The sequence below is a fragment of the Triturus cristatus genome, chromosome 1_2 (assembly GCF_964204655.1).
Source record: "Triturus cristatus chromosome 1_2, aTriCri1.1, whole genome shotgun sequence".
NCBI lineage: Eukaryota > Metazoa > Chordata > Amphibia > Caudata > Salamandridae > Triturus > Triturus cristatus.
The window spans coordinates 82,139,134-82,152,327 of record NC_140580.1 but is presented as its reverse complement, the minus strand read 5'-3'; the positions used below and the strand labels follow the sequence as shown (position 1 = coordinate 82,152,327).

Genomic DNA, 13,194 nt, shown 5'->3' with positions numbered 1-13,194 from the left:
TTTAACATCCAACTGTGTTGGGGAGGCGCTGCTTGTATTGTTTGTGTTCAACACCAGGCTACCCATAATACTAGTAGTGCCCTCTACTAAACTATAAATACATTAAAAAGAGATAAAATAACATATCAAATGCCACCTCAGTCCCAGGCTCAAAATCTTTTTAGGCATTTAATAAACCACACCTCAATGTGTGTGACTTTGCTTGGCTTAGTTAATACAAAGTAACACAGCACAGCACACAGTCCAGCCTTACATTACTTTGTGTCAGGTTGACATTACATGGGTAGAGCATGGGTGTTCCCATGCATCCACCCGTGTATTTTGATGTAAACCCAAATTTACAAAGACTTGTAAACTTAGATTTCCGCCAAAATGGTGAGTTTACTAACAGCAGCCTAACAAGGAGAAAGAAATATCCTATTTTCTCTTTGTTACTTTCTTTATCTATCTGTACTGCCTTCTGCAGCACACAAGGAAAGAGGAATATGCCTCTAAGGATTATATTTGTGCAGGAAGGTACCCCATCCTGCACAAAAACAATCCTGCCCATAATCCAGACACCCTTGCACAATGTCTCAAGGGTGTATTCATTAGCACAAGGCAACTACAAGTGCACCAGCAAATAGAGGGAGACGAGCTGCACCATAGCTTCATAAATATGGCACGGTTCAGCTATCTCCCTTCCTCACAAGAAAGCACAGCAACTTGCCTTGGTGCCCTCCTTTGCATATACAATTAATAAATATGCCCCTCAGTAAGCATTTAGAAGGTGTTCAGCTTAATTATGTAAAAGCTATTCCATTTCAAGGAAAAATATACCAATGACCAAAGACTTGCACTTGCTGCTGAAATACACAAAGGTTAGGCTTTCATCCTCAGTTTAGGTCCAAATGGTGGGTCCAGGCTTACAGAAAAAAACTGGTGGTAAAGAAAATGGCACGCGTAGCACTACTTGTCATATATGCATGTTTCTCTTAGCCAACCACTGTTAAACCCTTTTTCATTCCAGCCTATTTGCTAGCCTAGAAACATATTCTCCCCCTACTCAAAGGCCCATGCTCCTCTCAAATTAGATATCCAGGTACATTTTCACCCTCATTCAGACATGCTATCTGAATACATTGTTACATTACTCAAATATCAATGCTGCCCATCTTCTAGTATAGCCATCTTTACTACAGTCTCCATCCTAATCCATGACCAGGCTTCCTATAGCCATACTCATCCTTAATAAAGTTTTCATAGTCTTAAATCCATTCTACCATACTCTTGTTCAATGCCCACCCTTATCATAGACCAACAACACCTAGAAAAATCATAAATAAGACCTCCCATATCCCTAGTTCATCAATTCTTACATCAACCAGAGCATTCTTTTTAGCAGCCAGCCTGCAGTGTCCCTTATTGAGAATGATTTATATAAAGCCTAAATTTATGTGAAATATAATCTGTTTCATTTTCCTATCCTAGACTCGAGACATCCAATAACTGTGTTTATGATTACATCGAAGTCTACGATGGACCACTCTACACATCTCCTTTGCTCAGAAGGATTTGTTCAAGTTCATCATATAGCTTCACCTCTTCATCAAACAGCATGACTGTCCTGTTCTCGAGCGATGGCATTGTCACCGCCTCTGGATTCCGTGCCTACTATTCTTCCATTGAACCAGAATATAACGAGACCGGTAAGTTCTCAGAAAAGGATTTTATGACTACAGAAAATGAGGCAGGATCCAATAGAGGGGGCAGTGCACCCTGTAGAAGAGGTTTTCACAGTTTGAGTGGATCATGTCCCTCCACGAAATACCTTTTCTGTACATTTATATGGACCTTTAAGATTGACTTTAAAAAATAATTTCCACCTGAATGGATGACTCTTGTTCTCCTACTTAAATGCGGGAAAAGGTGTTCTTGAGCCTGTTTTTAAGTCTTCGAACGGTGTTGTTACCTATTACAATATAACATGCAGATGTAATTCACTGGGCACGTAAACGTTCACAGTTCTCGGGTGCAACACATCTAATGCCCCCTCTGCCTTGTTCCCCATTGACTTCTAAGTTGCAATTTGTGGTCACAAACCACTCACAAAGGAGACATAGTTCTTCACAGTCCATGCTTCAGTGTCGTACACATACCAATCTAATGTCTTGCAAGGGTTCATATTCATCTTTTTCTCCTGTGCAAAGTCAACTGAGGTTTTTTCTGACTTTACTGTGTAGGTGGCAGCATTGAATGACGGTAGCATGCTACTCCAGTAGGAGAATGGCTTCCCTGATCATCTTCTGAATCATAACATTCCTATCTGTCCCAGTTCTCACAGTCAGAAAACAACAAAAGAAAAACAGATTTACGCTACATCAGTAAATACCAAAATGCTACCATTAGCAATTTTTAGGGTATAAAACAGGATCCAACAGCTTCTGCTGTTAAGTTATGCTATGCAATATGTTGCATGTAGGTTGCCACATGCTTCTGCATAAATTGGTCCTATAACTAGTGGTTCCATAACATAATGGAACGTTGATTATTTATCACAATGAAGACCAGACCGTGGCATAGCTAGGTGGGGGACAGTCCGCCCAGGGTGGCACTGTTTTTGTTTGCCGCAGAGGTGACCAAATTATGTCGGTGGACTACCACCATCCCCCACAACCTCCAAGTGCAAGTCGTCCATCGGCCACAACTCCGCCCCCCAGAACAATTTGTCTGTCCCCTGCCACCAGCTGCTCTTACCTGCCCCAGGCGGCAAACTTAGGGGCCGCCCCGGGTGGCAGTAGGTCCAGCTACGCCACTGAGTGAAGAAGAGGAAATCAGCCAGGCCACCCTCTCTGTAGCATCAAAGACGGCCACCCATCTGATTACATTGGTAAAAGGGCAAGAACACCAATCACCCTTAGTCTGACATAAGAATCTTGGGGACTCGTTTAATCAGATTGTGTCCTTCCAAGAAAGAGGCATGGGCAGCGACAAGGCCCAATAAATACTTAAAGTGCCTGAACGTTTTGGCAGCTCCATGGAAAGTCAAAGCACACTCCACACATTTGTGGGCTTTAGGGCTTTCAAAGTAGTCCCAAGCAACATGTAGGGCTTGTTTCCACCTTTAATATATGACTTTCAAGTCTTCCACTACCTGACCACCTTGCATCAATGATCGATTGACTGGTAGAGCTCTCCTTGCCTATCCTTGATTGAGACTGTGCATTTGGGCGCTTTACCAGATTTCACAGATTCAGACTCGACATCTGGCCTCTCTGGGAATACCTCACCAACGCTGCCAGGCGTGGCTGTCGAGAGTGGGAGATCACAGGGGCACTGGCTCTCCTAAAGTTCATGGTCCCTATCTAACACCACTTAAGGATACCAAGGGCTCAACAAAGAGTGGGCCTCGGCTGAGCCTCCGTGACACTCTGTGAGGCGAGTCCAGGCAGAGTACATGGATACTTTGTTGCAACTGCAATAACTCTGCACAGTGATCACCTCGCAATAAAGTATGAATTAGGACTGTATATAGAACGCATACTAGTAGAAATACTTTTAACCTGACAAAAATCACCATGCTGGATCTAACACAGTAATCACAGTACAACCCAGTAATGTCACATTGAAAAGTATAACCTTGCATAGAAACCAGTGCACAATTAAAGCAGATGTTAAACACACTACCAAGAGCCAATGGATAACACAATCCAGTGTTCATGAGGCTATAATGCTCATGAATTTCTAATGTCCTCCAAGCCCAAACACATCTAGAATGGAGACAATGCACCAATCCGATGCAGTAGAGACACTGAAGCACATGCTTTCAAACAGCTGGTATTTGCTAACCTTTAAAAGGACATAGTAGCTTAAAAGGAGGGTTGCACTCTTCCTGCCAAACCAGGTTAATTTCTATCAAAGAGCTGACATAGCATTAAAAAGCAAAACGTAGCAGCCACCAGCGTGTCAAGGGTAATTGCAAGTCATAAGGCAATGTCAGTGTGTCAGCTTTGTGGACACCAGGGAGTTATACCACATGTCAGGATGACACATGGGCACTGATCCCAAAACCACACACACTCAGCACAGACCACAAGGTACTGTGGACTGGGTCGGCATGCTAGCAGAGCAAATGCTTGACCACCACATATGGCCGGGCTTTGGAGGAATAAAGAAATTGATTGAAAATTAACGAAAGTCGGTGGCTCAAAGGTATGATCACAGACCATACTGTCATACCTGCACTTTTAGAAGTTGACCTCTCAGACAGCCTCCCTCAATTTTTGTTGACAATTTGAGGGGCACTACAGGTATTCACGAGTCAGGGTTAAATGTTCAGCCACTTGACTTACTGTCATGGTGAGTAAAGCTGTTTATGCTATTTTCTGTGTCTCCTTGGTCTTCCTGGTGGGCATCCACTTGGTGCAAGGTAAGCAGCAGGGCTGACCAGCAGAGATTCAACAGGTCTATTAGGCTTAGTCCCACCCAAGGGGAAATAGGCAGCATATCAGCTTCAGTCTCTGAATTTCATATCCAGAAGCATGGTCCACACTGAGAACAAACAACATTCAAAGAGCTGCATGATAGTTGGGCAGGTCGGACATGTTGACAGCCAGTCAGTGTCCACTGCATCCTTATAAATTCAAAGGAGCATATGGGAAATCCTATAGCCAATTCTCTGGAGAGAAAGTCTATGGATACCCTCCAGGCAAGCCAAAACAGGGAACATAGCAGAAAGAGGAAGATATTTATTTTTAAGGTGTTTTATATAAAATAAAATATGGAGTAATTGGGTTAAGACTCCTGGTTTCATTTAGGGTTTGGAGGAAATAGAAAATCCTTCAATTTCTGGAGGAAACTCTAAAATCACAGTAGAGTACCCTGAATGTCCTCTGCTGTAGGTGTATTATTCTGGAGGAAATTCAGCCTGTGGATTAGTGTGCTCAAGGAATGCTATTTTTCCCTAGGATTGTTGAAGTGATGACAGTGCATAATATATCTGAATGTTAGATGTAACGCCCAAGTATCTCGACTTTCATTACAAAGGAGACTGGTAGGGAGCTTCTACATGTTCATGTAAGCACCACTAACACTAAGGATCACGGTGGCACTAACCAGTGGCCACTCAGAAGTGGTGATCAACAGGGCTTACCCCTTGATACTAAGGGTGAGGAGACCAATTGTTTATCCCCCATCTTCTTGCTTGCTTAAAATGTTGCCATAAAACTGAAATCTTCAGTTTGGGGTTTCCAGTGATTAAGGGGACTCTCAAACTGTGCCAGATATGAAAAACACATGGTGAATATCAGGAACAAATGTGGGAATGGCATTTTTGCACCCTGGGTATGGAGTCTGTTTCTGTACCTTTTTATGAGTGAACTCGATTGTAAGTAGTCATTTGATGTGAGATGCCATTGCAGTTAAGCCTGGTTCTCCAAAAAGGGTGTTTTCTTCTCAATGTATGTATTATTTTGCAATCAGACTCTACTGTTATAATGGGAGGGATGTTAAAAGCTTTCAAAAGGCACAGGGACTTTTCATTAAGAGACCCAAAACTCATGCGTCATAAATATTAATGAGGGCAGAATTGCCTTGCGACTCCAAGTGAAAGGTTGTGCATGCTGGGATGAAGGCCTGCACAGGACAGCACACCTTGTGCCTGCATTCAGAACCTCAATATTACAGCTTTGTGACCACATTTTTTTTAAGGAGGAAGAGTACCAATGCTGCACGTGGCATACCGTGATTCGATGACAAGGAAGGATGCAAAGAGGCGTGGGATCCCTATCTGCCCTTTACACACCTCCAGCCTGTACAAGAAGAGGGCCAGGGGTCACATTCTGACAACTTACCTTTGGGAGTGGTTCACGCCTGCCCATGGCAGTCTCTAACCCTTCGGGGCTCTGTGACTGCACAACCGGTCACAAGGGATATGTGCACACCTCTGTGACTCTTGACGGAGGTGCACATAGAATTACGCATGGGTCATAATGTTTGCTTTGTGATTCATAATGGTAGTTGCGAATTGTACCGCAATTTTATGCATTGCAATTTCTGACTTTACGAATGCAAACTCTGCTGAGAATCAAATGCCTGCTCGTCTGAGGTTTAACGATATGTATTCTTTGCTCCTAGTTGCACTGTTCTGCTCAGCAGACTCCATGCAGGCAGTGATTTCCAGATCTTACCTCGCGTCCCTGGGGTACACCGGCTCGGATTTGTCCTTGAATATAAACAGCTGTCGCCCCCAAACCTCAACATCTGTTGTCACATTCAACATTCCTCACAGCAGCTGTGGTACAGTGAAAGAGGTGAGACTGGAGCTCTTTCTGTGGTACAAATAGTGCCTGCTCTCCATTCTGTCCTGGTGGCAATGCTGCAGGCAGTGCTAACACATCGTAGCAGGCAGACCCTGGCTGCAGTGCATTCTGACAGTCGTCAAAAGCTCTCAGTTCTGAGTGTGATACGGAAAACTGAATCTCGTCTGTATGGGATGCATTGTTTATGGTCCTGTATTCACGCTCTAAATACAGTTCCCTTGAAAACGCCTGGATAATCCTCATAGGTGTTAAAGTTACAGATATCAATGGTGTTTAATTGCACTTGTGAATTTACTTATTTTACTGAACTGAAAGTGTAATTTGCCAGTGGGAGCCGCAGGATGTAAACAGTGCTCACCACAACAGTGCTTTCCGTCTGTTCTTGGCATGGCTTTTGCCACCTCTCAGGCTAGGGGATACAATGTGGCAGTGCCAGTGCTCACTTGCAGGAGAAGATGGGGAGGATGAGGCACTATGGCCAGAGCTGCTGACCGTGGAACTGGGGAACCAGGTTCAAGTCTCATCGTTGGCTCAACATCCTGTGATTCTGGGCAGATCACTTAATCTCCCTGTGCCTAACCAAAATGAATGTGTACTTAGTAATGTATCGGGTACTCCTGTAAAGCACTCTAATACCTTCAGGTTGAGTTTGCATTGGGGCCTATGGAAAGGAGCGGTTGAGGGGGGGTCCAGTTGCTCCAGGTGAAAACGGCTTATGTCACAGATGGCTAGGGATGTCTACTGTGCCTGTGATTTTTTGGGAGGAAATCAATCTTCAGGAAGGGTGGTTTTGGGCCTAGTTCTTAAATGGGAAATCACCTGCATTGAGGCCTATGGAAAGGAGCGGTTGCGGGGAGGGGGGGGGGGCAGTTGCTCCAGGTGAAAACAGCTTCTGTCACAGATGGCTAGGGATGTCTCATTTGCCTGTGATTTGTTTGCAGGAAATCAGTCCACGGGAAGGGTGGTTATAGGCCTAGTTTATAAATGGGAAATTGCCTGCATTGGGGTCTATGGAATGGAGCGGTTTCGCACGTTTTCGGGGTGCGATTAGAGGATGCTCCAGGTGGTTCTGAGCAGATATTTTTGGATGGGCAAGTAGTTGAGAACCTGTAGTTTTAATTTTACCACAGATATTTGTTTAGCAAACAAGCCTTTACAATACAATGAATATTGTTGCAAAGGCAAGCGTGGTAAAGGCATGCATGGTAAACAAATGCGTGGTTAAAAGACGCATTTGTGGTTGGGACGGCTTTGTAGAGGCACACGTGGTTCAGCCACACATGCCTCTGTCATACAACCGGGTGCAGCCACTTACTGCATCTGCCTGCAAGGTGATCAATCTCCCCTCTTGAAAGTGCAGGTGGGTTGCCTACTGCTCAGTGAAACATGGAGCGGTTTGTAAACAAATGCTCCATATTTTACCTGAATATGCTGCCAGCAGGGCAGCTTGAGTTTGCTGCTGCCTTGACGGCAGCGCATTCACAATAATAGTGCATACTTTCCCTATTTGCACCGAGCTCACATTTTGAAGGGTGCACCATGGACAAATAGGGAAAGTGCTCCCTGTGAGTAATTAAGCCCCATTTGACTTCTCGGTGATCCTTGCAATGTAATCAATTGTTGTATAAATTCAACAGTGTCAATTTTGCACAGGGCCGGACTGGGAACCAAAACTGGCCCTGGCAAAGAGCTTGGCCACCCCCCCCCAGGGAATTGGGGGTGCGACCAAGCAATTTGCCAGTGCCGGTTTGGGCCAATTTTGTTACTAGGGCCGAAACTGCAGCTATGCTGCAAAAACGGCCCTGTAACAAAAATGTCCCCCCAGGGGCCCAAAACCGGCCCCCATCCTGGCGGCCCACCGGGGTAATGCCCGGTGCCCGCTACGGCCAGTCGGGCCCTGATTTTGCAGCTTTAACATTTGTAAATAACACAGACTGGAAGAGCAGTGGCAAACAGTTTGTTTGATCACAGTGAGAAGTACTGGGGTTTGTGAATGCCCGTATTTTGTTGGACAGCCCTTCAGTTCGTCTCAGGGGTATTGATACCGTATTCTTAAAAAAGTATTACAATCACTGAAATAAAAGTGCAGTTCAATGCTGCTCCATCCGTCTCTGCTCTGTTGCCCAACCTAGATGGGGTATCTAGAGGATGAGAACACAGTAAATTTAGGATTACTAAAATATTGACCACAATTTAGGCAAGCTCAGCAATTTGTCCACCGTTTTCACACTTTCAACATTAAAGAACATACTTTTGGTGCATATTGGCAAAATACAAACGTTTCAGTGAAATTCCATGTTTCAAAGCTAATTTCTTTCAGTAGAAATGTCCATATTATGTCTTTCTGGGTGAATTTCCAGCATAAGATTCCAGACAGGCTAAAATATTTGTATTGTTCAGCAGCCTTAAGTCATGTGCTCTTACAGAGAAAAGCCAAAGAGATTCTGAGAAGAACACTAACACCCTGATATTTTATAGGTGGACAGAAACACTATTATTCACTCGAACACCATCCGTGCGCACCCACCTGCTACGCTCATCACTCGCCAGAAGAAGCTATACGTGACTCTGCGCTGCCGCATGAACCAGGATTCATTGGTGGAAGTCAAATACTTGGCAAATGACACGATTGAGATCAACAAGCTGCAGTATGGGCGATATGACATGAGCATTTCCTTCTTCAGCTCACAGTCCTTCCAGTACCCCATCTACGAGTCACCATACCGCGTCAGCTTGAACCAGGAGTTATACCTTCAGGTGTCTCTCCATAGCTCTGACCCAGACCTGGAGGTGTTTCTAGACACATGTATGGCCTCTCCAGATCACTTGGACTTCACATCCCAGACCTATGATTTAATCCGGAGTGGGTAAGTGTAAATTCATACACTGTTTACATTCTTTATAAATCACAACAAAGTCACCCACTTTCTCAGTCGTTCGTCTGCTACTGTCAACGAGGCAAAGCAGATTAAAACGTTTGGATACTATTTAGCAAATAGAATTTCCTGAGCCACTTCGATAACCCCTCACCTTCCATAAAATGAGTAAATGGATAAAGGCATTCACTCTCTGACCAGACTCTTCCTGTTTTACCAGTTACATTTTGGTTACACAGCGCCATACGTAAACAACTCAGACCTGAGCCGCAAACTCTCCTCTTCTTCATTCCACCCCATAACTATAATTGTTTCATTTCAGGCTTTTTCCATCTAAGTGGTCTTTTAGCTGAGCCTTCTCAAAAATGCTTTTTCTCAACTATAGACAATCCAAAACTGCACAGCAGACCTTAGCTGATCAAAGTGCAATGAATGTGCAAGGGAAACTTAAGGACCACTTCATGGACTTAACAACTAACAGGAGATGCTCAGTCCGTTCATAGAGAACAGACAGCCACTGAACGCTGTGAAAAAATACTAAGAAACCTCCTCAGATAATTTGCTCATCACCTGGCAGGAGTTAAGAGTCCATCAGCTCACCCTTACTGGCGGAGCTTCGTCATCTGAGACTCTAGGAGGTCAGGATCTAGGGCCACAGTTTTGAGCCACCGGGCCCTGCTGGGTACCTGACCTGATACTCCTGAAAAGGGCTCCTGCCGAGGTGTGTGTTCAAACTATATGAACTCTAGTGACGTGCAGTGCTCTGGTGTAAGTGTGAGTTAAAAATGGCTACCTGGGCAAAAAATATGTTTATTGAGGATTGTCCAGGTGTCATACTTAAAAAAAACAATAGTCTTGAAAAAATTGACTATTTCCTGGCTAAGTCTAATGCGGTCTCCACCGACCCCTTCAGAACACTGGATCTCAGTACAGAGCAGGCAGCATTGCTGAGAAGGCTTTTTATATGAGATGCCTCTATCTAATACATTGAAGCCAAACTGTGTAGATACACCATCCACTGCAGCTAATGCTCACCCTACAAGCCATGTACAACCGAAAAATATACTGCTAAAAGTTCCTGAAAATAAATGTCCGCAAAACATTAATTTCTATGGGTTTGCATTAATAATTTAGGGCTAGATTTAGGTAAATGCATGTTTGCGATTCCTTAATAGCGTTTTTTAGGGAATTGCTATTAAGAAATCGCAAAATGCCATGTAGGTAGGAATCACAATATTTTTTGCGATTCCTCAATATTCCTTAATTGTGAAACGCAAATTGTGACTCGCAATTAAGGAATACCTTCCCATTCATTCCTATGGGCCAGGAGGCCCATAGAAATGAATAGGAATTGCTCCCGCAATTTGCGAGTCACCAAGAGGTACTCGCAAATTGCGGGTGCAATTTCACGGGTGCCAGGGTTCCAAATGGACACCCTGTTGCACCCCTGAAATGTGCATGTGTACACATGTGGCACATAAACATGCCCTAAGGGCATGAATGTGTGCCACATGGCACTTAAAAAACTGCTTTTTTAAAGGAAATCGCTAATTACCATCAAGTTGGTGGTAATTAGCGATTCCTTAAGGCTAAAGTGCACTTTCTTTTGTGCTACTTACATTGCATTTAAGGAATCGCAATATGCGATTCCTTAACCTCTTCAGTGCCCCGCCCTTTCCACGCCCTGTGCCGGGCGTTTCATTAGCGGGCAGGGTTCATGACGAGATAGTCTCGTCATGGGCACAGCGCAACCGCGCTCCATGACGAGACTATCTCGTCATGGGCACTGAAGGGGTTAAATGCAAGAGCAAAATAAGGAATCACAATTTTGCGATTCCTTATTTTGCTAGTAGGTTTCAACTTACCTACATTGCTCACTGCCAAATAGCGGTCGGAAACGCTGAAATTCGCAGAATTTCAGCGTTAGCGCTCACTATTTGGCCACCTACATCTGGACCTATAAGCGTTCTCGATCTCTACAGATTCTGTAATCCATTACATTTATCACTGAATTTTAAAGTATATGTTTTTAAGGAGGTGTTCAATTTTCTGTCTAATTTTAAATAATAATTATTTTAAGATACGTTTTAATTAATTGCCTTTGATCGTATAGAAGAAGACACATGTAACAAGTCATTTTGTTAATTTTATCCCAAATTTCAAAGGTCCGGTTTCCAAAAGCAATAAATTCCAATGGGAGGACACTCCTAGGTAGTCATTGGTCGTGGTGGAATCGGACAATCGGCTAAGCCTTGGGGCCTCTGACTCTCCCTGGCAAAAACTACTAGAGAGTGCCTTCCAGATTGTATTTATATAACATGTCTATTTCACATAATGATTAACAATTTTTTTCTAAAGCCACAGCTTTAGAAGAGACGCAAAATTAAATCTTACAGGACCATCATAAATATCTTTGATAAAATACGGTTACCTTAAAATCCTCCATAGTTGTTCTTTTCCCCTCAAATGTTTTTCTAAGATGAGTTTTCAGTCAAATTCTGAGCGTTGGCAATGCGTCAAATCTGTTTTCATTTTTGGAAGTTGCTCCTGCAATAGTACCCAGAATGAAATGTGAAAACTAAGTTGATACTTATCATTATGAGAGCCAGTGATTGGTGTTCCTCATGATTTCCCCAAAATATCATATTATAGAATACACTAGAAAAGGCGGATGTCCACTTCCTTTGGAGAAACATATGTATTATTAGGAAATGGACCATATACACAAGGGTATGATGATTGGCAATTGATGGAGATGGCTACATTTGAAATATCTATTTAAATAAATAAAATATGCATGCTTCTCAGTTTGACTGGCTTGCTTGATGGCTCACTGTGGAAAGCTCTTCCAGAGCTATCTGCTTTTATATTCAGATAAGTTTCTGTCATTTAGCATTTCAACAAACTCTTGATGTTTGTGGTAGTTGAGCACGCTAAGGCCCTTTGTTGTCCTGTTTTTGCATAATAGGACTAAGATTTGTAAGATGCAGAAGTCAATAATTTTACTTTTTTTCTCAGGTGTGTTCGAGATTCTACCTACCGCTCCATCAGCTCTCCCTACAGGAGCAAGCCTCGATTTGCTTTCCGTGCCTTCAAGTTTTTGAGCAGGCATCCCTTGATCTACCTGCAGTGTAAAATGGTGGTGTGCCAAGTGAGCGATTACTCATCTCGTTGCCGCCAGGGTTGCCAGGCAAGACGCAAGAGGTCTCCAGAAGAGAACCATCCAGTCGCAAACATCATAGTGGGACCCATTCAGCTTAAAAATTAAAGCAATCAGCACCAGAAGGTCGGAAACTTGCCCTGATGTTTAGTTCATGCATAATAGCAACTTTTAGAAGAATCTGTTTTGTGGTTGATACCTATACCACAATACATTTTCAAATGATTTGTACAATGTGATATAAATAAATTGATAAATAAAATGGGCACTAAATATTTTTGCATTATTGAGATCATTATTAATTGCTTTATTTATTAATAGTGTTCATAATTGAACAGTGTTAAAGAATCCATAATAATATTCAATCTGAATAGTCAACTCTGGAGATATGACTTTGACAGAAACACACTGTCAGATATATAAAAATCATCCACAGCAGCACATACCTGAAAATATCTACTGAGAAATCATCACTCAGTACTTTTTTATTGGGGGTCCATCCTCCGTGCATAACAGGATATGTATTTCTTATACAGACTGTCACACAAAGAGGGTCATTTCATTTTATGCAGTGATTCCAGATCCAAAGTCTGCAGGTTAATGTGTTTGTGTGACCTTTAACATGTATTGCTTCTACGTGGACATGAGGGACCTGATTAAAGAGATCGGCTCAGGGTACTCACTGGACTTTTGGACATATTTGAGTCATTAAGAAGGCGATAAACAGCCATCCCTTTTAAATGTATAGAGCAGGCAAGGTCCAGAATCATGTTTGCCACCTTGGCAGTGTCCATGCATTTTTTTTTTTTAATTTAATTTATATTATTACTTTTTAATTGTATACAAAGGCAATTCAACA

At 43.0% G+C, this 13,194-nt stretch overlaps 1 protein-coding gene across 25 annotated transcripts in view; it reads left to right on the top strand.

Moving 5' to 3' along the window:
* Positions 1 to 12,608, top strand: part of LOC146866844 (scavenger receptor cysteine-rich domain-containing protein DMBT1-like) — a 605,183-nt gene extending 592,575 nt beyond the window's left edge. For all 25 annotated transcript variants that reach the window (XM_085602150.1, XM_085602105.1, XM_085602159.1 and 22 more), the window contains 4 exons: positions 1,471 to 1,688; positions 6,115 to 6,290; positions 8,778 to 9,166; positions 12,194 to 12,608. In XM_085602150.1, coding sequence (XP_085458276.1) covers positions 1,471 to 1,688; positions 6,115 to 6,290; positions 8,778 to 9,166; positions 12,194 to 12,443 — 1,033 coding nt within the window. In that variant the 3' untranslated portion in view covers positions 12,444 to 12,608. The remainder of the gene's footprint in view (positions 1 to 1,470; positions 1,689 to 6,114; positions 6,291 to 8,777; positions 9,167 to 12,193) is intronic.
* The last annotated feature ends 586 nt before the right edge of the window (positions 12,609 to 13,194 follow it).